Genomic DNA, 23,397 nt, shown 5'->3' on the forward strand with positions numbered 1-23,397 from the left:
GTTTTTGATGAAGTTGAATTCCAATCAACTTGAAACTTAGTACACATGTTCCCTATGATATGATCTTTCTAATTTAAATGCCAAATTAGATTTTTTATCCCATTTTCACAATCCACTGAACATAGAAAATGATAGTGCAGATTGGGCATCTGTGTACTATGGACACATTCTTGTTTAGTTACTGTGAAAGTACTTTTATTCGTGGGGTACCAATTTTCTTGGTTTTCGTGGATGACTTTATCCATGAATTTAAGTGTCCAACGAAATAAAACAACCATCGTCCAAATCAAGACATTGAAAGATCCCCATCGGTTGGTTTGACTATGATCTAGAGAATATATTGAATAACGCCAAATCTGAGAATACTTTAATAGCAGTCACATAATTACAACCGCATGCATGCGTATACCCGTTTATTTTTTAATAATCCTGTACAACTTTTGATCTTTTAATTCTCATAAAAAATATTTTTGATCGATGAAAGTCAGATTTCCGGTATTGATACGCTAGTATGATAATGTGTTCATTTTATATCCTCATAGTTCTCGTACATATATATGGGGAATAATAATTTCATGCTGAGCTTGATTTTGATAAGAATTATTTGACAATTCAAGATACTTTTATAGCTTTTGTTTATGTTACTGTTTACTTTAGGTGACATGTTTATGGCCTAGTTAGCACCTTTGATGGTCTTCAATCTGGTGATCACTTTGTCATGGGTTAATTAGTGTTATCACTACGATTTACACCGGTCAATGTTTACTTTGCAATTTCCTTCAATCCAGACTACTAAGTATTTGTTACCTTCGTTTCTAAAGGCATTAATTTATCATTTTTTTAAAAACCCACCAACATGTAAATATTGCTCAAACCACGAAAATTGATACCCACGAATTAAAGTACTTTCACAGAATAGGATAATTTAAATTAGATGTAGTACAATTTAACTTGCCCTTTCCCATTTAAGGTGAGCTTCGAGTCTTAATAGTTGGGCTTTCTACACATAACGTCTTAGTTACAAAAATCAGTAAATTAATTCTTTTATGTTTTTGAACAATATTTTGTAAGAAATGATATTTTTTATTTATACTTTAAAAGACCTTGTGAAAATAATCAAGTTTATTTTTTCACCAGGTTATTGTGCATACAAGAGTAAGACCTACACTCAGGGACAGAGATGGGACGATGGATGTAATTATAGATGTCAGTGTATTGATGCTAGTAGAGGTCGTTACAAGTGTGATTACAGGTAAGGCCATACAGTAGAGGTCGTTACAAGTGTGATTACAGGTAAGGCCATACAGTAGAGGTCGTTACAAGTGTGATTACAGGTAAGGCCATACAAAAAGTGAAAGGTCATTGTAGAAGATGCCATATGTTCAATTCTCAGTTTCAGAATGTAATGCATTCTGGGTATTATTTTAAAAGCATATACCAAAATGTTGTGATTGGTTTAAAATGTACTAAACAATGACAATTCAACCAATGACATAACATAATTTTCATCTTGCCTTGGTGTACAAACAATGAGATTACCCATAATCCTTTAGATTCTGAAGGGGCAAATGGCAACTGAAGTCTGCGTTAATCATATGGCTTGCATTGCAAAAACATTTCTTTATATTGGAATATGATCAGAAAAATAATGGTTACATAAATATAGATGCATGTCCATGGGATGTTCATTAAAATTTAAATTAGTAATTCTAAGATGGTTTACCCTTTATTAGGAGCAAAGAGTGCACTTACTGCAGTCAAATTCCTATATTTACTGGCTGGTTAGCTATATTCAGACATTTTTTATCTGTTTTTTGTGATACAGCAGCAGGTTCAACATTTTTTAGATCCTTCCAAGTTCATTTGAAGCAGTTTATGAATAATGTATACCCAAAAATTAAATATTCTAAAGGAATGATTGTTCAATATTACAGATGTCCACAATACTATAATCTGCCTGCTTATTGTACCTACCAACAGGATCCCAACGATGCATGCTGCCGTAAACCCAGATGTGATCCAAGTCAAACTGTAACTCCAAATACAAATACAAATGGACCTACAATTACTCCAGGACCAATAACACCAAGACCATTTAGTAAGTTTGTAATAAGATAGACCAATAACACCAAAACCATTCAGTAAGATTGTAATAAGATAGACCAATAACACCAAAACCATTCAGTAAGATTGTAATAAGATAGTGACCCAGCCATGGCTAAAAATAGAACATGGGGTAAAATGTAGATTTTGGTTTATATCTCTGAAACCAAAGCATTTAGAGCAAATCTTACAATTTTCAGATGAATCCGAAAACCTGATGTTGGGTTGCTGCCTCTGAATTGGTAATTGCGTTTTTTTTGGGGTATTATCTTAAATATTATTTAAGATAGAGATAAACTGTAAACAGCGATAATGTACAGCAAAGTAAAACCTAAAAATAAGTCAACATAATCAAAATGGTCAATTGATCTCTTAAGGAGTTATTGCCCTTTATAGTCAATTTTTAACAATTTTCATAAATTTTGTAAATTTTGTGAATTTATACAAACAATTTTAACTACTGGGATGGATTCATAGGTTAATGTCATAAGATAGAAATAATTGTAAGCAGCAACAATGTTCAGTAAGATAAGATCTACAAACACCATCATCAAAACACAATTTTGTCATGAATCCATCTGTGTCCTTTTTTATGATATGCGCATAGACTTAGGTTAGCAACACAGAGCCTCTAGGTAAAATTGTAAATGATCAAAATTATGCTGGTCAAAAACAAAATTTCAAATTTGAACAGTTCTGTCTTTGAACTTTTTTAAGCTCCAATGCTGATGTTTGACTTTCTGTCTCAAATAAGAATTTTAAAAAGGAAAATATCTTGTTTAATATCAAGCACCCCAGAATGAAAAGAAATTCACTTTGATATAAAAATTTCTACTATATTTACTTTTAATATTTATTTTTCTTTACAATACGTTTTAAATTTTGATTTGTCAAAAGATGAGAAATATTGTAATACATTTGATGCAGCAGAGGAATCTTTATGATGATAGTGAATTTGCTTTACTAAAAATAATTACACACATTTTTAGAAAAATTGGCACAAAATTTTATACAGCTGAAAGGTTAATGAAATGAGTTTAAACATAAACTAAGATATCCTGATTTATTTGCACATTATTATTTGTTTACAGATATGTGTGTTTACAAAGACAGGACCACACATGCTCAGGGATCAAGTTGGAATGATGGCTGTGACCTTCACTGTACATGTGAAAATGCTACTATGAACATCTACCAATGTCAAGCCAAGTAAGATTATTTGCTGCTATTGACCATTTTTATATATATCTATACTAAAATATCACAAATTTTTGTATTGTCGATACTTTATTGATAGAATGGTAAATGGAATTGAAAACAAAACCAAAAAAATCAACAGAGATCAAATTCACTTAAAAAAGAAAGAGATTGTATTTAAACATGAAGCAACAATGCTATGAAATATCTTATACTTTAAATTCAGTACAGTCTTATACTTTAGATTTCAAACAGTGAGACTGCATGGTTATTATTTTTAGGTAAACATCAAACTGCAGACTTCTACTAATTAGTACTCCCGTATTCAGCCATGTATAGTACGCAGTTATATATAGTCTGCACCCCTTTCATCCTCTTAAAATTGTTAAAAAAGTTTAGATACGGTTAACATCAGTACTCTCAGTATGTATAAACAGATGAGAATATTTATCTTTTTATCCTTTTTAGATGTAAATTGTTCCAAGCTTTACCGGCTCAATGTAGTTTGGTACCGGACCCAGCAGATGGATGTTGTAAGATTCCAAGATGTGTTGCCACGGGAACCAACATTCCACTGAACCCAATTTTCAACACAATCAATGGGTCATCTAATGTAAAACCAAAACCAGGCACACTGAACCTCCTTCCAGTGGCAAATTATGGAGTGATATCTGGCACAAGCTGGCAAAGACCTAATGGAACAACTTATACAGGAGTTGGAGGAGGAGGTATTTATTGTTTTATTGTCCTTCACCTTCATGGTCCTCTTTTAATTTGATTTGAAAAGTGAGCAGACATTACCAGTGACATCATAATGTCTGAGAAGAAGTTATCGTTATCAAGTTTGCTTTGTATACTGTAAACCAACTAATTTTCGCGACTTTCGCGAATAGAAGAATTACGCGAATATAAATCGACGCGAATTTGTCAATCTTTGATCTTTCCTTAATTAACTTCTTCAAATAAATCAGATAATCGCGAAATTAAATAGCCGCGAAGTGGTCAAGAAAGGGTAAAACGCGAAATAAAGTACCCGCGAAAATAAGTTGGTTTACAGTATTCCCCATTTACATTCTCAATTTTATTTCGTCAAGCATAAAACTGTCTAAGGGAGGAGAAATAGACCAGTAATAAAACAATAAAAAGATTATCATGGTTTCCTTCTTATTGATATTGTAAAATATCAGCTGCATGACACAATCTAAAGCCTTTTAGGTTTTTTAGCTCGTCCACTGGGCTCACTTGCTAAAAAGGTTCACATTGTGGCTTATGGCTGATATTTTAAGATATCGAAGTGTAGAGAACCTTATATCTAAACTAATTAACAAGTTCTGTTAAGGCTTGGTTGGTTGGTAAAGAAAGTAGGGAAAAGAAAAATTAAAGGAATGCAGAGTTTGCAGAATAATTTTATAACCTGCTTATAAAGGTAGCACGATACAAAGATTTTTTTACTTCCAATCTCCAACCTTTAAAATGCTGTAACTTTCTTAAGACTTCATATAAAAAAAATAAAAGAGGTATTTATAGATAGATAAATGATTAATCTTTTAAATGAATGCACTATTTTTGTTATGCAATCATAATAAAATCAATTATTATGCAATTAATGGGAAAATCTTTGTCAGTTCACTTGAATGAATTTAACTCTATCATCTCCATAAACATACAGAAATTTTAACAAAATCTTAATCAACACAGCAGGAGCTACAAAAGGATGTCTCAAATTATTGCTATTGTATTCCATTCTCTCATAAATCTGTAATTAGTGTAAATATCCTTACCACATAAAAGCAGATAATGTTTGATTAGGTGTAAAATTTGATCTATACATTCTATCCAAAATCAGAGACACCTTTTTGTAGATAATGGCTATAGAAACAACATATAATAAAATCAACCCTCTCGAATATCCATAAAGAAGCTAAATTTCAATTGAAAGTGGAAATTTCTTGTAAAAATTTTGCAGACACTATAACATTATAATTGATTACATAATTGTTGTATAATACTAACATTGCATTAATTTGAAAGAGTAATATCTTAGCTATCCATAAATACTACTTTATAAATTTTCAAGCATTATAAAGAAAGTTACAGCATTTTAATACAGGGGAATCGGAAGTATAAAATCTTTGTATTGTGCTACCTTAAATGAAGAAGGCCATTTAATAATTTAGGATTCATCGCTTTACCAATACATGTACCATATTAGGTTTTAGGTTAATTTTGGGCTAAAGTAGTTTACCAAGAAGTTGTGGTCTAATTAACTTTAAAGTTCATAATATTGTGCAAAATAATTAATGTTAAAGAAAGTGTCACGGTTTCAGATTTAAAGTTTTTATTATTTCATTGCCCATTTTACCTGTTTATGTACCAGCGGAGAAGGCAGGTTTAATAGCTGCTTGATTCTGTCTGTCCAAAGCATATAGAAGGTTACTTCCTTTCCCTGCACATCTCTAACATCTTTTTGTTTTTGACAAATATTGTTTTGAAATTGGTCAATTGTAGAAAATGTTGTGTAAATCTGCCAATTAAATACTACTGTAAATTCAGAAATTATTTCATGCAATTATTATTGCGATTTCGTCATTTTAAAATAAAATGCGATTTTAGTTTTTGCATTACTCAGAAAAATCATGTTTGATTCATATAAAAAATTTCAAAATGCAAGTTTTAATTATTGCTATTATTTATCCCTGTCACATTTTTCGCAATGACAAAAACATCGCAATAATTTCTGAATTGACAGTAAGTCATGAAATTGTACTGATGTAAAGTGTGTTAAATCCACATATTCTATCTCTTTGACCTGTTTTGTAGGGTTTGGAGCATGTGTATACAAAAATGTTGTGTATAAACAAGGACAGTCTTGGGATGATGGATGTGATTATGTGTGTACATGTGAAGATGCCTCTAATGGACAATATAAATGTGTAACAAAGTAAGATTTATTTATATTTAGGGATGTCTGCTCCTCTGTTTGGTTTCAAAATAGCAAGCTTTTTAAGGAACTGTTATATTTAAACAGCAGAACAAATTTTAAGGATTTTAAAGGGATGTGTCCTTGTTTTTTAGATAAAATCAATTAAAAAATTGGCGGGAAATGATACTGTAAATTCAGAAATTATTGCAATGTTTTTATTATTGCGAAATATGCGACAGAGTTATAATCGCAATAATTAAAAATCGCATTTAAAAAATTTCTATATGAATTAAACCGAATTTTTCTCAATATTGCAAAAATTAAAAACACATTTTATTCTAAATTGATTAAATCGCAATAATAAATGCACACAAAAATATCTGAATTTACAGCACTTGCTAAATTTTTCACACATTTAACAATGGCTTCTTTTTTCTTTCAAATGTTTAAAAAAAAATAACAAGGATTTTTCAAGATTGTCAAAAATAGCATCTTAGACTAATAGTCACTATGTGGTTTAAAATTAAAAATAGAAAAGAGTGGGTTTGCAGAAAAATCTAATATTACCACTATGTGGATGAAACAAAATGACTGAATATCTGACAAAAAGTTAGAAAAAAAAACAAAAAACAGTGTAGCGGACATTTATAAAGTTCTTCTTACAAGGAACTCGTCTTAATGTTAGTTGTGTTCTTTTCATAAAGATATGGCTGAAATATTTGTCCCTGGACATTAAGTAAACAACAATGAATCAGTCAATGTTTTTGTTGAGCACATAATTTTTATGTTCTAAGTACTATTTTGATTTCTCCTTTTCAGATGTCCTCAGCTTCCTGATTCACTGCCTAGCTACTGTACGAAAATATCAATCCCAGGTCAATGTTGTGCTAAACTTAAATGTGATATCCCAGGGGTATCATTTAAACCACCCGGTGAAGTCGTCGCTACGTCTGCCCCCTTCATAAAAGTGACAGGTACACCAAGTGGTATCATTAATATAGGCACACCAAAACCAACGTCTGCTCCAAGTTTACCAGGAGGAGGTTTCCCAATATTACCTCAACAGTTTTCTGAAATCAGAAGTAAGTCTTTCTAATATAGAATAGGAAATTTTGAAAAAAGGGGGGAACATAGCATTATTAACTAATTTGTAAATGGTAATGTATAAAATAAAAAATAATTATTTTCTCAAAAAAATTACAAAATCGACAAATATTCAACAGTGTTCAAACAATACTGAATTAATCATATGCTACATACATTAGAGATTTAATGTGTTGTTTAGTCACTAGTTGAATATTTTTCATTATTTGAATTATAGTATTATTTGATTGTAGAATCAAAGAATTTATTGTATAAATCCGCCATTTATTATAACATTTTAATCTCTCCAGGTCAGTGTGTATTCCATCGTAAAGCTGCTAATGGTCAACCAGAAAAATATTTGGTGTATAACCAAGGAGAAAAATGGAATGATGGATGTGACTTCAGCTGTCAGTGTAGGGATGGAAAAACTGGATATTATTACTGTGATCCACTGTTAGTATTAGATATATAGAACTATTTAAAGGAGTTAGTTAGGTTGAAATTTAAAAAATATAGAATTTAAAATTAATACTATAAGTCAGAAGAGCATCAGTTAAGAAACTAAGTGAGCATAGATGTTGATAGGTTATGGAACTCCTTTTTGAGATATTTGAATTTTTTTAAAAGAAGGGAAAAGGCTGAAATGAATCTTACCTTATATTTATGGGCTATTGAAGTCTTTTATGAAAAGTAAGTGGGTAATATGCCCTTGGTTCAAATTTACTTAAAGTAATGGAAGGTCTAGGTCCTTTGGCCAAAAATATTTAAAGATCATCCTTTATTCTTAAGCTTTGAAGGTCCAATTTTTGTTAAAAATTTGATTTATAAAAAATCAAAATACTTACGATTCAAAAGCACTCAATTCATATATATCTTACTACACTAACCTCATTTTTATTGGAATTTTCTTGAATTAAGTCAGAAAAAGTCTGCCGCATTTCCCAATAACTATACACTGTGTAAAATAAGACTTTGTTACTTTTGAATTGTTTTGGTTTCAATTGGTGCTTTGGTCTCACTTTGTGTCAGATAGCAGTTTCATTTTCAAACTTGGGGTTAGTTTCTTTTAACCGCATGTTTTGGTAAGATATATAGGTGATGGAATTTAATTTTTTATTGTGATGTTTTATGGGATAAAGTTTTAAGTTTTTTGTCCAGCAAACTATGGCACTTTTCCTTTCACTGTGTCTGAAAAGGATTTAGGTTCTGGTTTTTTGGCCTGTCATATAATTGGTCTTTACTCAGATCCTGTCTTTGAGCAGCATAAAGCCATTTCATCAGGTTTTCTTTTGGAAGAATCACCTCAAAACCGTATATGTGGATTCAAAAATATTTTGGTTGAATACCAATTTTCGTGGATTTTGTGGGTACAGGTAAACCACAAACTTAAATGTTCAACAAATAACAAATTTTCTATAGTCGCCGTCAGCTGAAATTCGTAGCGGTTATCGGAAAAAATAATCTAAACTATCAATCGCGTTCACTCGAGATATAGTTTTTCACATTCCATTCATAAATCGCAAAAAGAAAAACCACTACTGACCTACCTTTTAAGTGATCACACTGTAATAATCCTGACCTTCACATTTTCAAGAATATTTTCCATTGTAATTCCGCCATCTTCGTTTCTATGAGGATCATTTGTTTACATATGGCATTCGTCACTGTACGCAGTTTCCTGAAATGTTCCTTTCATTGATGTGATAAGGTTTCCCGCGCTTTATGCAAATTTTATGAAATTGAACTCCACGGAAACACTTCCGGTAAAAACAATGGCTGATTCCACCATTCAAAATCGTCTATAAAAAGTGAAGGTCAGGATTATTACAGTGCGATCACTTAAAAGGTAGGTCAGTAGTGGTTTTTCTTTTTGCGATTTATGAATGGAATGTGAAAAACTATATCTCGAGTGAACGCGATTGATAGTTTAGATTATTTTTACCGATAACCGCTACGAATTTCAGCTGACGGCGACTATAAAAGAGTATATACAGACTTTGCCAAAACCATGAAAATAAATATCCACAAAAATGCAAGTGTTTCAATCAACAAAAATTGCTACCCAGGAAAAAAATGGATTCACAGTAGACTCATACTATCTAATTGCTCTAATATGATATTTTCCAGTTTCTCAGTATCTTGTATGATGATCAATTGTGAAAAATTTAAGCAATCATATTAGTTTCCTTTTGGTATAAGTGGTATAGTTGCATTTTAAGATTATTTTTATAATAGAATTTTTATGTTTATAGCTTTTTGACATAGTCATTCCTTTATGTCAATCATTCCACCTTTCTATTCAACAAATTTTCAAAAGGTATTTTGAACAAGAGGATTTTTTTTACATTTTCACCAGGTTGTTTTCTCTCTCTTTTATGATATAATTTATAATTTTGCTGAAATCTCTGTTTAATTTTTTTTTAACTTTTTAATTCACTTTATTTTATATCAGATGAGTTGTTATTTCCTTTAGCTTCCTTTGGAAACTTTACAATTGGCCCACTTGTAGTAGATCTAAATTTTCAGGAATTTGAGTATTAAGCATAAATCTATTATTTGCCATATTTGATAAATAGATTTAAATTTTAAAATTGAATAATGAATTCTTCATAGTCAAAATTATTAAAATGTATATGTGATGACGGCATAACAGGTCATTACAAATGTGTAGAAAAGTAGGTACTCTGACATTTACAATATTCATATATGTGTTTTGTTCTTTAGATTAGGATACACTTTTAAATTTTGATTTTAATTTTACATCAAGTTGTTAAATTCAGAAAAGAATGAGGTAAAAATATTGTTTTGTGTGGAGATTATTGATGAAATTTCATGGAAATTCAGTACAGAATGAGGAAAAAACATAGTTTTCCACAATCAACTTTATTTTTATCAACTATTTTAAGTTCATTATTATTCATGGGATATCAGAGTCCATGGATTTCATGGGTAAAGGTCAAACATGAATGTATATGATAAATTACAAATGTATTCTTACAACTAGCATGCAGACTTTGTTATTAAAACTCAAAATCATCTACTACAAGAACACTTTTCCTCAATCCACAAAATGTTTAAATGAATGATTTTTTGTTAACCAGCTGTTGATGAGTTTGTTATGACATATTTCAGATGTCCTGTTTACAATAATTTGCCATCAAACAAATGTTACCTTCTGAAGGTCGCAGGAAAATGTTGCAACGAGCCAAGATGTCAGTTGGAAAATGGTCAAACAGTTAATCCGCTTAAAGAACAAACAAAATATACAATTATTGGAAAACTGCCTAATGGTTACACTGGTTTTGGACCAAACTACAATTTCTCTACAACATTAGTTGGTGGTTATCAAAATTCATCATCCACTCAGAGAAATGGTAGGTTTAAACAAATGACTGATGTTCTTAATATTGATTTTACAACCAAAACCAAACTTCTGCCTACCTATTTTTTTACAACTGGTCGTTTCTATTTGTATTGCATGGGGTTTTGTTTTCAGAAGTACAACAAGTTCTAAATAGAATTTTTCCATTTATAGGTAAATCTATGTTAAGTTATTTGAAGCAATGTTTCACCTGAGCAATATACATTTTCACACCTGACCACTAAATATATTCAAGTCTGACATTTCCACACCTGAGCAATATACTTTTACACCTGTGCAATATACATGTCCACAACTGAGCAATAAACTTCCACACCTTAGCAATAGACATTTTCATACCTGACCACTAAACATATTCATGTTCAAGCAATATAAATTTCCACTACTGAGCAATATACATAATCATGTCTGAGCAATATACATTTCCACAACTGAGCAATATACATTTCCATACCTGAGCAATATATACTTCCTAACCTGAGCAATATTCATTTCCTAACCTAAGCAATACACGTATTCACTCCTAAGCAATATACATTTCCCCACCTGAGCAATATACATTTCCTCAACTGACCAATACACATTTTTAGTACCTTTTTTAACACGTAAATGTCCTGTTTTATGTTTTTGTATTTCTAACTTATTAATTAGCTATAATCAAATAGAAAATGGTAACAATGTTTGAACTATAATCTCAATAGTTTTGCATAGAGATTTCATTAAAAAATTAGTTAACAAGTCAGATAAAACTGTACACTTGTTCCATATATCTGATTAATATTGATGGCTCCGTGGTTTCATGGACAAAGTTGTGCCGCTAAAAAGTAAATTATTATACCCCATGCAACGAAGTTGCGGAGGGTATAATGTTTTTGACCCGTCCGTCCGTCCGTCCGTCCGTCCGTCCGTCCGTCCGTCCGTCCGTCCGTCAGTCCGTCAGTCCTGTTTCTTGTCATCGCAACTCCTCTCTAACCACACAACAGAATTTCACGAAACCTTTTCAGATAATAAGGACATACTATGTAGTTGTGCATATCGACGGGAAATTGCGATTCAATTTTTTTTCTAGGAGTTACGCCCCTTTGAACTTATTTACTTTAATGTACTACTGCAACAGTTTGTCATCGCAACTCCTCTCAAACCACACAACAGAATTTCATGAAACCTTTTCAGATAATAAGGACATACTATGTAGTTGTGCATATCGACGGGAAATTGTGATTCAATTTTTTTTCTAGGAGTTACGCCCCTTTGAACTTATTTACTTTAATGTACCACTGCAACAGTTTGTCATCGCAACTCCTCTCCAACCACACAACAGAATTTCACGAAACCTTTTCAGATAATAAGGACATACTATGTAGTTGTGCATATCGACTGGAAATTGCGATTCAATTTTTTTTCTAGGAGTTACGCCCCTTTGAACTTATTTACTTTAATGTACTACTTCAACAGTTTGTCATCGCAACTCCTCTCAAACCACACAACAGAATTTCACGAAACCTTTTCAGATAATAAGGACATACTATGTAGTTGTGCATATCGACGGGAAATTGCGATTCAATTTTTTTTCTAGGAGTTACGCCCCTTTGAACTTATTTACTTTAATGTACTACTGCAACAGTTTGTCATCGCAACTCCTCTCAAACCACACAACAGAATTTCACGAAACCTTTTCAGATAATAAGGACATACTATGTAGTTGTGCATATCGACGGGAAATTGTGATTCAATTTTTTTTCTAGGAGTTACGCCCCTTTGAACTTATTTACTTTAATGTACTACTGCAACAGTTTGTCATCGCAACTCCTCTCAAACCACACAACAGAATTTCATGAAACCTTTTCAGATAATAAGGACATACTATGTAGATGTGCATATCGACAGGAAATTATGGTTCAAATTTTTTTTCTAGGAGTTATGCCCCTTTGAACTTATTTGCTTCAATGTACTTCTGCAACAGTTTGTCATCTCAACTCCTCTGAAAACACACAACAGAATTTCATGAAATTTTGTAGATAATAAGGACATACTATGTATATTGACAGGAAATTATTATTCAATATTTTTTCTTATACAATTTTTTTCTTATACTTATTTAATTTCTCCAATGACAATGTGGGGACATGGGGTATGTGAGCGTGCTCACTAAGGTTCTTTAATTTCCGTAAGCAAATACAGTTTATTGGATTTATACAATATGAATATTAAAAAAATGGTAGTTATTAACTTTGCTCTGAAATGAACATTAAAATCTCAAAAATACTTCAAAATTGCAACCTATATAATTTACTGTGGATTCACTTATTTTCGTGGGTACCAATTTTCGTGGATTAAGGAAAACTTATTTATTCTTTGATTGTTAATTTCATGGTTTTCGCTAAAGATTGCATACAAGCCAATAGAAAATCTGGCATTCGTTGAACATTTAATTTCGTGGTTCACCTTTACCCACGAAGTCCAACAAAAATTGGTATCCAACGAATAATAATGAATCCACAGTATTTGGTATAAAAATGTTCTCTAACTAAGATTGAAGTTATAACAGTGCACCAGTATTAACAATATTTGATGTTTTAGGAAGATGAAAAAAGAATTAATAAATGCAATAATATTTTAATTTCTTTTCATAGTGTGCATATACAAAGGAAAGATTTACAAGCAAGGCCAGCAGTGGAGTGATGGATGTGACTTTGATTGCAGTTGTGACAATGCACAAAAGGGTGCATTCAGTTGCACTCCAAGGTAAATTTTTAGATTATTGACACAAGTGTAAGGTGTAAAATGTAATGGCAAACTGATTTCTGTTGTTAACCAAATAAAACTTTTCCACAGATCCACCTCCATTAGTTTAATCTATTTAAACTTTTGTAAGTTCTTTTGTCCCATTGAATAAATACAATAGCTATTGTTCTCTGTGTAATTTATGCAAACCAAACTTTTCATATTGAATTTGAAAGTACATAGACCCTAAGTATTTCACTGAAGTATAAAGAAAACTCTATGGTCAAACATTTAGACGCCCTAGCTAACTTGAATGAAACCATTTCATCATTTTATTTTAGATGTCCAACCTATACATCTCTACCGTCATTTTGCAAACTGGTAAAATTAGAAAATGAATGCTGTAGCCGCCCTAAATGTAATGTAGTAAGTGGCACACCTGGACCAATAATTACCACCACCGCTTTACCTACACGCCCAACATGTGCCTGGTGCCAGGATACACTAGATAATTGTAAAGCTTATGGACAAGCAGCTTGCCAGGCTCCATATGTTCCATGGGCCAAGCGTAACTGTGCTCACCATTGTAACTTCTGTGGTAAGGCTTAAATTATTTTTTTTAACAAATATTAATTGTGGAAGTATGAGAAAGGAGGGGCGAAAGATACCAGAGGGACAGTCAAAATAAACTGACAATGCCATGGATAAAAAGAAAAAGACAAACAGACAAATAATAGTACACAAGACACAACATAGAAAACTAAAGACTAAGCAATAGGAACTCAACCAAAATCTGTGGGTAATCAATGAGAAGTTATTTTGCATCTAGTGTTGTACAGTAGTGTTATTTATAAGGCTAACAAGTCTAGGAATAGTCCTTGAAATCTTTCTCTTTGGCTTAACTAACCTATTGATGAAGGCTTTAACAAAAAAAAAACACTATTGTGTAAAGGGATAAAACATAACCAAAAATCCTAGATTCATTTTCAAGTAGAAAAAAGAAAAAAAGGGGAAAGATATGTGGAAATTTCAATTTTGAAATATTTGTGCCAGAAATTTATTTGGAAAAATGAAATAATGCAGAATAAGCCAAGTATTCAAAATTATTCTGAACAAGACATTAAAATGTTGAAAAAAAAACAAAAACCAAAAAAAAAACCAAAAAAAAACCAAAAAAAAACCACCCACACTATTCATATTAGTAATGAAATACCAGTGGCCGATCCAGGGGGTTCCGGGGGTTGGAACCCCTCCTTTTTTTGGACGATCAATGCATTTGAATGTGGACATGTGCATGTGGTTGGAACAATCTCCCCCTTTGTCCTGGGTTGGAAACCCCCCCCTTTTTAAAAATGCCTGGATTCGCCCCTTAATATGAACACACCAAGATTCCTGACAAACAGTAATGTAAAACACAACTAAAGGTCTTCTAAATTTTATCTTTATGTGTTTTTTTCCAGACTGTTCAAGCAGTCCAACATTTACAAGTCCAGTAATCACAACAGTCGCTTGTGATGATCCTAAATGTGTTGACAAGCTAGATAACTGTGATGACTTTGGAGATGATGCATGTACTGGGATATTCCACAGTTGGGCGCTGGATAATTGTCCTAGACACTGTGGATTATGTAAGCTATTGTTTGTTTTATTTGTTCTTTCAAGTACACCCTTTTCTAGAATTAAGGCTCTTTTTACCTTTGTCGACAGAAGTGGAGTAACTGCTTTACTTTTTTTGACAACTTTAAAAAGGATAATTTTGTGTTAAGTCTACAGCTTCATAGTGATCGTTAGTCTTGATAATGTTGCATAGTAGCTGGTTTTATATCTGCCATGCAGCCACTTTTTGTCTGTTAATAATTTGTAATTTTACAACACTCAGTGTACAAGGAAAATTACATTATTAAGCAAAATTAACTTCTGCCTTGCAGCCATTACTTGTTTTCAGTTAATTTGAAATTTTACAATACTTGAAAATGAAAAGAAATGATCAGTTTTTCTGCAGTATACATGTTTAGTCAATCAATAACATTCAGCATCAGAGGTCCTAAAAATAAAATTAAGCAGAATAAGCCAATCATTTAAAAGTATTCTGAACATTTAGATTTTAAATCTAATATTAGAGAATACATTTTTAATGTTTTTAAAAATGAATTGAGTAAGAGAGATGGTAACAAATTACATGAAATTAAACCTAATTTAGGTAAACCTTTCAATACATTTATGTGCAGAAAAGATCAGTGTGTTATTTTTAGATGTCGTATTGGTCATACTAGAATAACACACAAGTATCTTTTAGAAAATAAAGATGAGTCACAATGTATACCTTGCAACTGCAAATATACTATTAAACATGTTTTAATTAATTGTATTGACTTTGCTGATATTCGTAAGAAGTATTTCAATATCAATAATATCTATGATTTATTTAATAATGTTCCATTTACAAATATTGTTTCATTCTTAAAGAAAATTGGAATATATTATAAAATATAAAAATGTATTTATATTTAAAACGATTTTAATTTTTATCACGTTTTTCTTACTGTTGATTTTTATTTGTAAATAATCAATTTGTTTTCATCTAGAATTTTAGTTTATTGAAGGACCTTTTGTCTGATTTTAAAAATATGCTTTAAATTGTAAAAACATTCGAATTAGCTCACGCTGCCATAAAGCCTATAAGTGCTAATTCAGCGTAAAGCAACCAATAATCAAACAATAATCCATCAACCGAACCCTGTATTGGTCTTTTTTTACTTTTTCGAAAAAGGGGGAACAGGGAAGGGTTGTAAAGCAGCATAAAAAATAGATAAAGTTTGTGATTAAAGATCTATTCCAATGGAACCACTAGTGATAAATCAATGATATTTAGTAAAGTTTGTGATTAAAGATCTATTCCAATGGAACCACTAGCTATAAATCAATGATATTTAGTAAAGTTTGTGATTTAAGATCTATTCCAATGGAACCACTAGTGATAAATCAATGATATTTAGTAAAGTTTGTGATTTAAGATCTATTCCAATGGAACCACTAGTGATAAATCAATGATATTTAGTAAAGTTTGTGATTTAAGATCTATTCCAATGGAACCACTAGTGATAAATCAATGATATTTAGTAAAGTTTGTGATTAAAGATCTATTCCAATGGAACCACTAGTGATAAATCAATGATATTTAGTAAAGTTTGTGATTAAAGATCTATTCCAATGGAACCACTAGTGATAAATCAATGATATTTAGTAAAGTTTGTGATTAAAGATCTATTCCAATGGAACCACTAGTGATAAATCAATGATATTTAGTAAAGTTTGTGATTAAAGATCTATTCCAATGGAACCACTAGTGATAAATCAATGATATTTAGTAAAGTTTGTGATTAAAGATCTATTCCAATGGAACCACTAGTGATAAATCAATGATATTTAGTAAAGTTTGTGATTAAAGATCTATTCCAATGGAACCACTAGTGATAAATCAATGATATTTAGTAAAGTTTGTGATTAAAGATCTATTCCAATGGAACCACTAGTGATAAATCAATGATATTTAGTAAACATTTTGTGTTTTATTCCATGTTTTTAAAAGCTAAAATGACTTGTAATTGTTCACATTGTTATTATTTTGATCTTTTTATCTGTTATCTGATTGGCATATATGACAACTCCATATTTTTATATTTCTTAAAAGTGGACAACTTATAAACCTCTTGAATGATCCAATAACCCTTGTATTAAGGTGGTACCCAACACTTTAACTAAAATTAATTTGGCTCGTTTAATTTTCTTAAAATTTTGACAAAGTATTTACTTTGACCCTTTTACAAAAATATAAGAATTTCAAAAAATTTGAACCAACCATTTTATCAGAAAAATTACACTGGTTATATAGCAGTTTGACAAACACTTATTTTGATCATTGAGAAGCTTAATATTCCCTTAACAACACAATGTAATAAAACGTTTAGCTGATTTTACAGAGTTATCTCCCTGTTATGTTAGGTACCACCTTAAGATAAGAATTTTTCAAGTAGAAAGTGCTTTACTCTATCCTCTATCTTACAGAAATAGAAACATAAATTCTTTATTTGATTTATTATGGACCCTTGCAGGTTTTGAATTTCATTCAATGATAACAATGACTTTTTTTTAGATAAAGGAATAATAAAATACAACATAATAGAACAATGAACAGTTAATGCATGCACATAAATGGAAAAAGTTAATAGGGGAGACAACAAATAATAGGTAAGGATTATTTCCCTTTGAACAGTATCTAACTTTTAAGATTATAAATTTAACAGGTTGTGAATTACAAACAACTGTACAAAGTGCATGTAGAGACATACAGCCACAGATCTGTGTGCCTCAGAGAGATATCGTCTGTGGAAATGAAGCATACAAATCATGGGCTTCAGTCAATTGTGAGAAGACATGTGGAATTGGAGGATCTTGCACAGGTAACACTTTATTTAACAATTTTGTCTAGTTACAAATGAATATTAAACATAATAAATCTGCTTACTTTTATATCAATGAAAGGGAGGGAGATTGTGGTTGTTATAAATAAAAGCAAAAACCAATTAAAGACATACAAAGACATGTATATTTATATGTTTGATATAAATGCATAATATACGTGTAAAGAATTTCTTGTAACTTTTGCAAGACAGCTAGTTTAAATAAAATGCATTGCTGCATTTTGTTAAAGGAAAAAAAAAGGTTTATCAATTAAAAAAAGCTATAACTTGTGTGTATTTGATTCTTGAATAACTGACTAGCACTATATGCAGTAAGAAGTATAGTAATTCATTTATCGTTGCAGATCAATTTACAACACCAACACGTAAGTTTTTTTCATTTTTAAATGACAAAATATTTTTTACACTATTTCTAACTCCTAATGGGAGAAGTGTGCAAATCTCTACATAGTGAAGGGATTAATTTCTCATTCTTTTAACTGTGAAAATAAGATTTGATTGAAATTTCTGTTTATTGTGTTGGCAGCAGAGAAATTCACAAGAGTGATACGTAGCAACCCAAATTGGCTCTGTTTTAGTCTATATTATGATTCAGTCTGAGATTAAAGTTAACTTTGTCAACCTTCATTGCATTCTATGAAAGTCAGACAAAAGTTTGAGGTATACATTCAATTTCTTTTAAATTTCAAAACCAGAAAAATTGATATATGAAATTTGAATTAAATTTTCAGCCATTGAAATACTGTAGATTCAGAATTTATTGTGAGCAATTTTTATTGTGATAGTTCAACAATGAACTATTACATAAGCTTGTTTTTGTAATTTCTGGAAATTCTACATACAAATGATACCATATTTAAAATTGCAGGTTGTTATTCCTGTGAAACCAATACGGTCATAGTTTAAGTGCAATGATAAAAACAAAATTACTGAATTTAAAGTAATGTCCTAATGAAAAATAGAATTGAATTTTAATGGTTTATATTTTATAGCAAAATCTTGTACGTTTAATGGTTTATCTTATGCAAGTGGAGAACAGTGGAAGGATGGCTGTGACAAGAACTGTACCTGTAAGAATGGTATCTACAATTGTGTCAATATGTAAGTATGCAGGAGATTTATTAAAGGGAGTAAACTCAGTTTAAGGGGAATTAACTCAGATTAAGGGAATTAACTCTGTTTAAGGGGAGTTAACTCAGATTAAGGGAATTAACTCTGTTTAAGGCGAGTTTACTCAGATTAAGGGAATTAACTCTGTTGAAGGGGAGTTAACTCAGATTAAGGGAATTAACTCTGTTTAAGGCGAGTTAACTCAGATTAATTGATTGAACTCTGTTTAAGGCGAGTTAACTCAGATTAAGAGAATTAACTCTGTTGAAGGGGAGTTAACTCAGATTAAGGGATTTAACTCTGTTTAAGGCGAGTTAACTCAGATTAAGGGAATTAACTCTGTTTAAGGCAAGTTAACTCAGATTAAGGGATTTAACTCTGTTCAAGGCGAGTTAACTCAGATTAAGGGAATTAACTCTGTTTAAGGCGAGTTAACTCAGATTAAGGGATTTAACTCTGTTCAAGGCGAGTTAACTCAGATTAAGGGATTTAACTCTGTTTGAGGCGAGATAACTCAGAATAAGGGAATTAACTCTGTTGAAGGTGAGTTAACTCAGATTAAGGGAATTAACTCTGTTGAAGGGGAGTTAACTCCGATTAAGGGAATTAACTCTGTTGAAGGGGAGTTAACTCAGATTAAGGGAATTAACTCTGTTGAAGGGGAGTTAACTCAGATTAAGGGATTTAACTCTGTTTAAGGCGAGTTAACTCAGATCAAGGGATTTAACTCTGTTGAAGGGGAGTTAACTCAGATTAAGGGAATTAACTCTGTTTAAGGGGAGTTAACTCAGATTAAGGGCATTAAGTGAGTTTAAGTGAGTTAACTCAGATTAAGGGAATTAACTCTGTTGAAGGGGAGTTAACTCAGATTAAGGGAATTAACTCTGTTTAATGTAATCTTGATAAAATTTTAGATGTTTATAATCCTAGGCCTGATTTAATCATTCTTTTAAAATGATATTGTAATAGACAACTCTGAACATGGGAATGAAGAATATGTATGCTACTACAGACATGTTTAGTCATCTTTATATGAACTAGATAAAAATATTCAATTTTCATAGATTTTTTGTTCACATCAGTTGAACCAAAATCAGTAGCAATTTTAACTGACTTGATGTCTTATAGAAATGCAAAAAAAAAATGTTTTACAAAATAAACCAACAATTGAATATGATAATGGTGTAATTTTTCTTTAACTCTTTGTATCATTATGAACCAATTTTTGTTCTAGATGCCCAGTATATGAAAACATTCCATCAAACTGGAAGTTAGTGAAAATACCAGGAGAGTGCTGCGTCAGTGTTAATATAAATAGAATAGATGGTAAGTTTTGGCGAAGTACATACATGTGACATAAAATGGTTGATAAGTCAAGTGATTTTCTATAGAAAAAATGTGCCTTACAGTTCTAGAATGTTGAAGGCATACAAAAATCAATTTGAGGGACATCAAAAACATAAAACTAAACTTCTGGTAACATTTACATCTATAGAGTTAAACTTCAGTATCTGAAGACCAAAATTTTGTCTACTCAACAGTAGACAGGTGGTCCTTAGATTTTTATGCCCCATTTATGGGCATTATGTTTTCTGGTCTGTGCTTCCGTCTGTTCATTTGTCTGTTCGTCTGTCCGTCTGTCCTGTTTCAGGTTAAAGTTTTGGTTAAAGTTTTTGGTCGAGGTAGTTTTTGATGACATTGATGTCCGATCAACTTGAAACTTAGCAAACATGTTCCCTATGATATGATCTTTCTAATTTTTATGCCAAACTAGAGATTTTATCCCATTTTCAAGGTCCACTGAACATAGAAAATGATAGTGTGGATGAGGCATCCGATCCGTGTACTTGGGACACATTCTTGTTTATAAATAATTTTTGTGATATATAGAATAACACATGAATAAGTAAATTCATCAGTGAACAAGACCATCATCTTTATATAGCATCCAGATGTTGATCATTTTGTTTTATATTGAAAGTTGATATGTTATAACTAAATTTGTTAGCGACCGTGTTATTACATCTGTTATCGATGCCAAAGTCACCAAAGGACAAAAAACTCAAGATATATATAACAAGAATAACTATTTACAAGTTTATGTTTCTATGAATTGTCTATTTTATATTATATATTTATAGATGTTTGTCATTACGGTGGAAAGGTCTACCATCAAGATGATACTTGGTCTGATGGCTGTAAATTTAGCTGTACTTGTACCAAAGCCACAGATGGAATCTATCAATGTAAAGAAAAGTAAGTATTTACAGCATAGATTGTCTAATTTTTTTGTGGAGAAACATGTTTCAGGTATTTAGACAGATTCGTTATACTGAAATCAATTTGATGTTCCATATGGGATTTCAAAAAATCATCTTTAAGTAGAAATGAAGAAAACCATACATTGAAAATCAAACATGTCTTATGTTGAATAGCAATCAATTTTAATATCAAAATCAAATAAGGAAGTTAGAACGATTTTTGAAAGGATATCCTGTGCATCTGGACAATAGAACGATATTTTGAAAGGATGTCCTGTGCATCTGGACGATAGATGTAGAGTTTAAAATAGTTTATGTATGTGTATAAACTGAGAATTTCTCTAAAGTAAAAGTATGGGGGGGGGGGCAAGTTAGTGATACATGTGTATTGGTCACCTGGATATCTGCAAATAAAAAACAAATGCAGATAGAATTTAATACTTTTGAATGAGATCTTCAAATTAATTTTTTATGTAAATATTTTTTATATTTTTTTCTCTTATTCATACCTTAACCCTATATATATAAGCAGGGTGGTGTATGATTTTGTGTTGGTGGGATTGATTTTTATGCTTGTTCTTCAGTTTGTTCATACTCACCTTGTGACCACACCACTTCTGAGGCTATGTATTTGGGGGAACCTTCCATTTCACCTTTCAATTTAAATGAATGTTGCTTGTTTGATGTCCAGTGAAATACATATCCTAGTTTAATATGTGTTTCTTACAACATTGCAAGTACCTTGCTTGAAACAAGGGCTGTCATTCTGCTCTTAGTTGTTTTATGAAATAGTTATCAAAGGTACCAGGATTATAATTTAGTACACCAGACGCGCGTTTCGTCTACATAAGACTCATCAGTGACGCTCATGTCAAAATATTTATGAAGCCAAACAAGTACGTAGTTTAAGAGCATTGAGGATCCAAAATTTCGAAAAATTGTGCCAAATACAGCTAAGGTAATCTATTCCTGGGATAATAATTACTAACTTTGAAATTTGAGAAATTATTTCACAATGTCTATACCATTGATGTAATATAATATACTGTAAATTCTGAGATTATGCAAGGTTTTTAATTTTTATTATTGCGAAAAAATTAAAATCGTATTTAAATCTACATTGAAAAAATCACAATAATAAATACATGCTATAATTTCTGAATTTAAAGTTTTGTGTTCTGACGTCACAAGAGCTTCATCACATAACTTCATTTTATTTCAGGTGTCCTGTATGGAAATTACCTGATGTCTGTACATGGGATGAACCTAAACCAGGAAAATGTTGTAGACAACCGAAGTGTCCTCCACCATATGTCATTAGTGGATATCCAGACGAATAAATTTAATATTGTTTATAAATAGAATAAATCAAAGTGTACCTTGAAATCTTTCTTACATTATTTATCATTGTCTGAATACATCTCATAGCAGAGCTGAGGCATAATAATGAGTATGTCACTATGTCTCCTCAATCTGATTTTTCTTTATGGAAATCATTATAGACCAGATATAGACGTATTTACACTTGTATGCAAATTTGTCCGCCATTACGTAAAATCACACAGGTTCCCGTAAACTTTGACATCATAATTTTAAATATTTGACGTCACAATTTAAAAGTGATTGTTGCTTGACGTCAAAAGGTGATTCGAAGTAGATCTAAGGTCATTCGGAGGCAAGATTCAGCTAAATACCAAAAGTGTAAATACGTTTATTCTCCTTCATGAAACTTTCATGAAAGAACCAGTGGAAACGATTGTGATCTGAATAGTGATGACACTTTCTACAAATCACTAGGCCAACTGGATCAATTGAAAGTTGCAAAGGCTAAAGCTAGCTACAGCTTATCCAAGATTTGAAATTAGTGATAAAAAGAGATTACAATGAACTGCAATAAAACATCCACTCTGACAACTTTCTCTGAAAGTGGCCTATGAGAACATAATCAAGTATATGGGGGCATTATTTGTTTTTATTGTTTTATTTCAAATTGTGCTGACAAACTTTGTGGCTTGCATAGAGAAGCAGTACATGATTGGTGGTCTTGATTTTATGAAAAGTGTTAAAAATCATTGGTTTGGTTACATTTAGCTGCTTCTCTGCCAATCATAATGGCATTTACAAACTAGA

The 23,397-nt window shown here is 31.3% G+C and overlaps 1 protein-coding gene across 1 annotated transcript in view; it reads left to right on the forward strand.

Moving 5' to 3' along the window:
* Positions 1–22,653, forward strand: part of LOC139523564 (uncharacterized) — a 97,569-nt gene extending 74,916 nt beyond the window's left edge. The window contains exons 59-75 of the mRNA XM_071317682.1: positions 1,138–1,252; positions 1,935–2,098; positions 3,195–3,312; positions 3,769–4,028; positions 6,121–6,241; positions 7,043–7,305; positions 7,618–7,762; positions 10,442–10,683; positions 13,325–13,436; positions 13,757–14,013; positions 14,876–15,043; positions 17,720–17,875; positions 18,241–18,261; positions 18,889–18,997; positions 20,241–20,332; positions 21,148–21,262; positions 22,490–22,653. Of these exons, the coding sequence (XP_071173783.1) occupies positions 1,138–1,252; positions 1,935–2,098; positions 3,195–3,312; positions 3,769–4,028; positions 6,121–6,241; positions 7,043–7,305; positions 7,618–7,762; positions 10,442–10,683; positions 13,325–13,436; positions 13,757–14,013; positions 14,876–15,043; positions 17,720–17,875; positions 18,241–18,261; positions 18,889–18,997; positions 20,241–20,332; positions 21,148–21,262; positions 22,490–22,607 (2,576 nt within the window). The 3' untranslated portion in view covers positions 22,608–22,653. The remainder of the gene's footprint in view (positions 1–1,137; positions 1,253–1,934; positions 2,099–3,194; positions 3,313–3,768; positions 4,029–6,120; positions 6,242–7,042; positions 7,306–7,617; positions 7,763–10,441; positions 10,684–13,324; positions 13,437–13,756; positions 14,014–14,875; positions 15,044–17,719; positions 17,876–18,240; positions 18,262–18,888; positions 18,998–20,240; positions 20,333–21,147; positions 21,263–22,489) is intronic.
* The last annotated feature ends 744 nt before the right edge of the window (positions 22,654–23,397 follow it).

This window comes from Mytilus edulis, chromosome 5 (genome assembly GCF_963676685.1).
Source record: "Mytilus edulis chromosome 5, xbMytEdul2.2, whole genome shotgun sequence".
In the NCBI taxonomy this organism is placed as follows: Eukaryota; Metazoa; Mollusca; class Bivalvia; order Mytilida; family Mytilidae; genus Mytilus; species Mytilus edulis.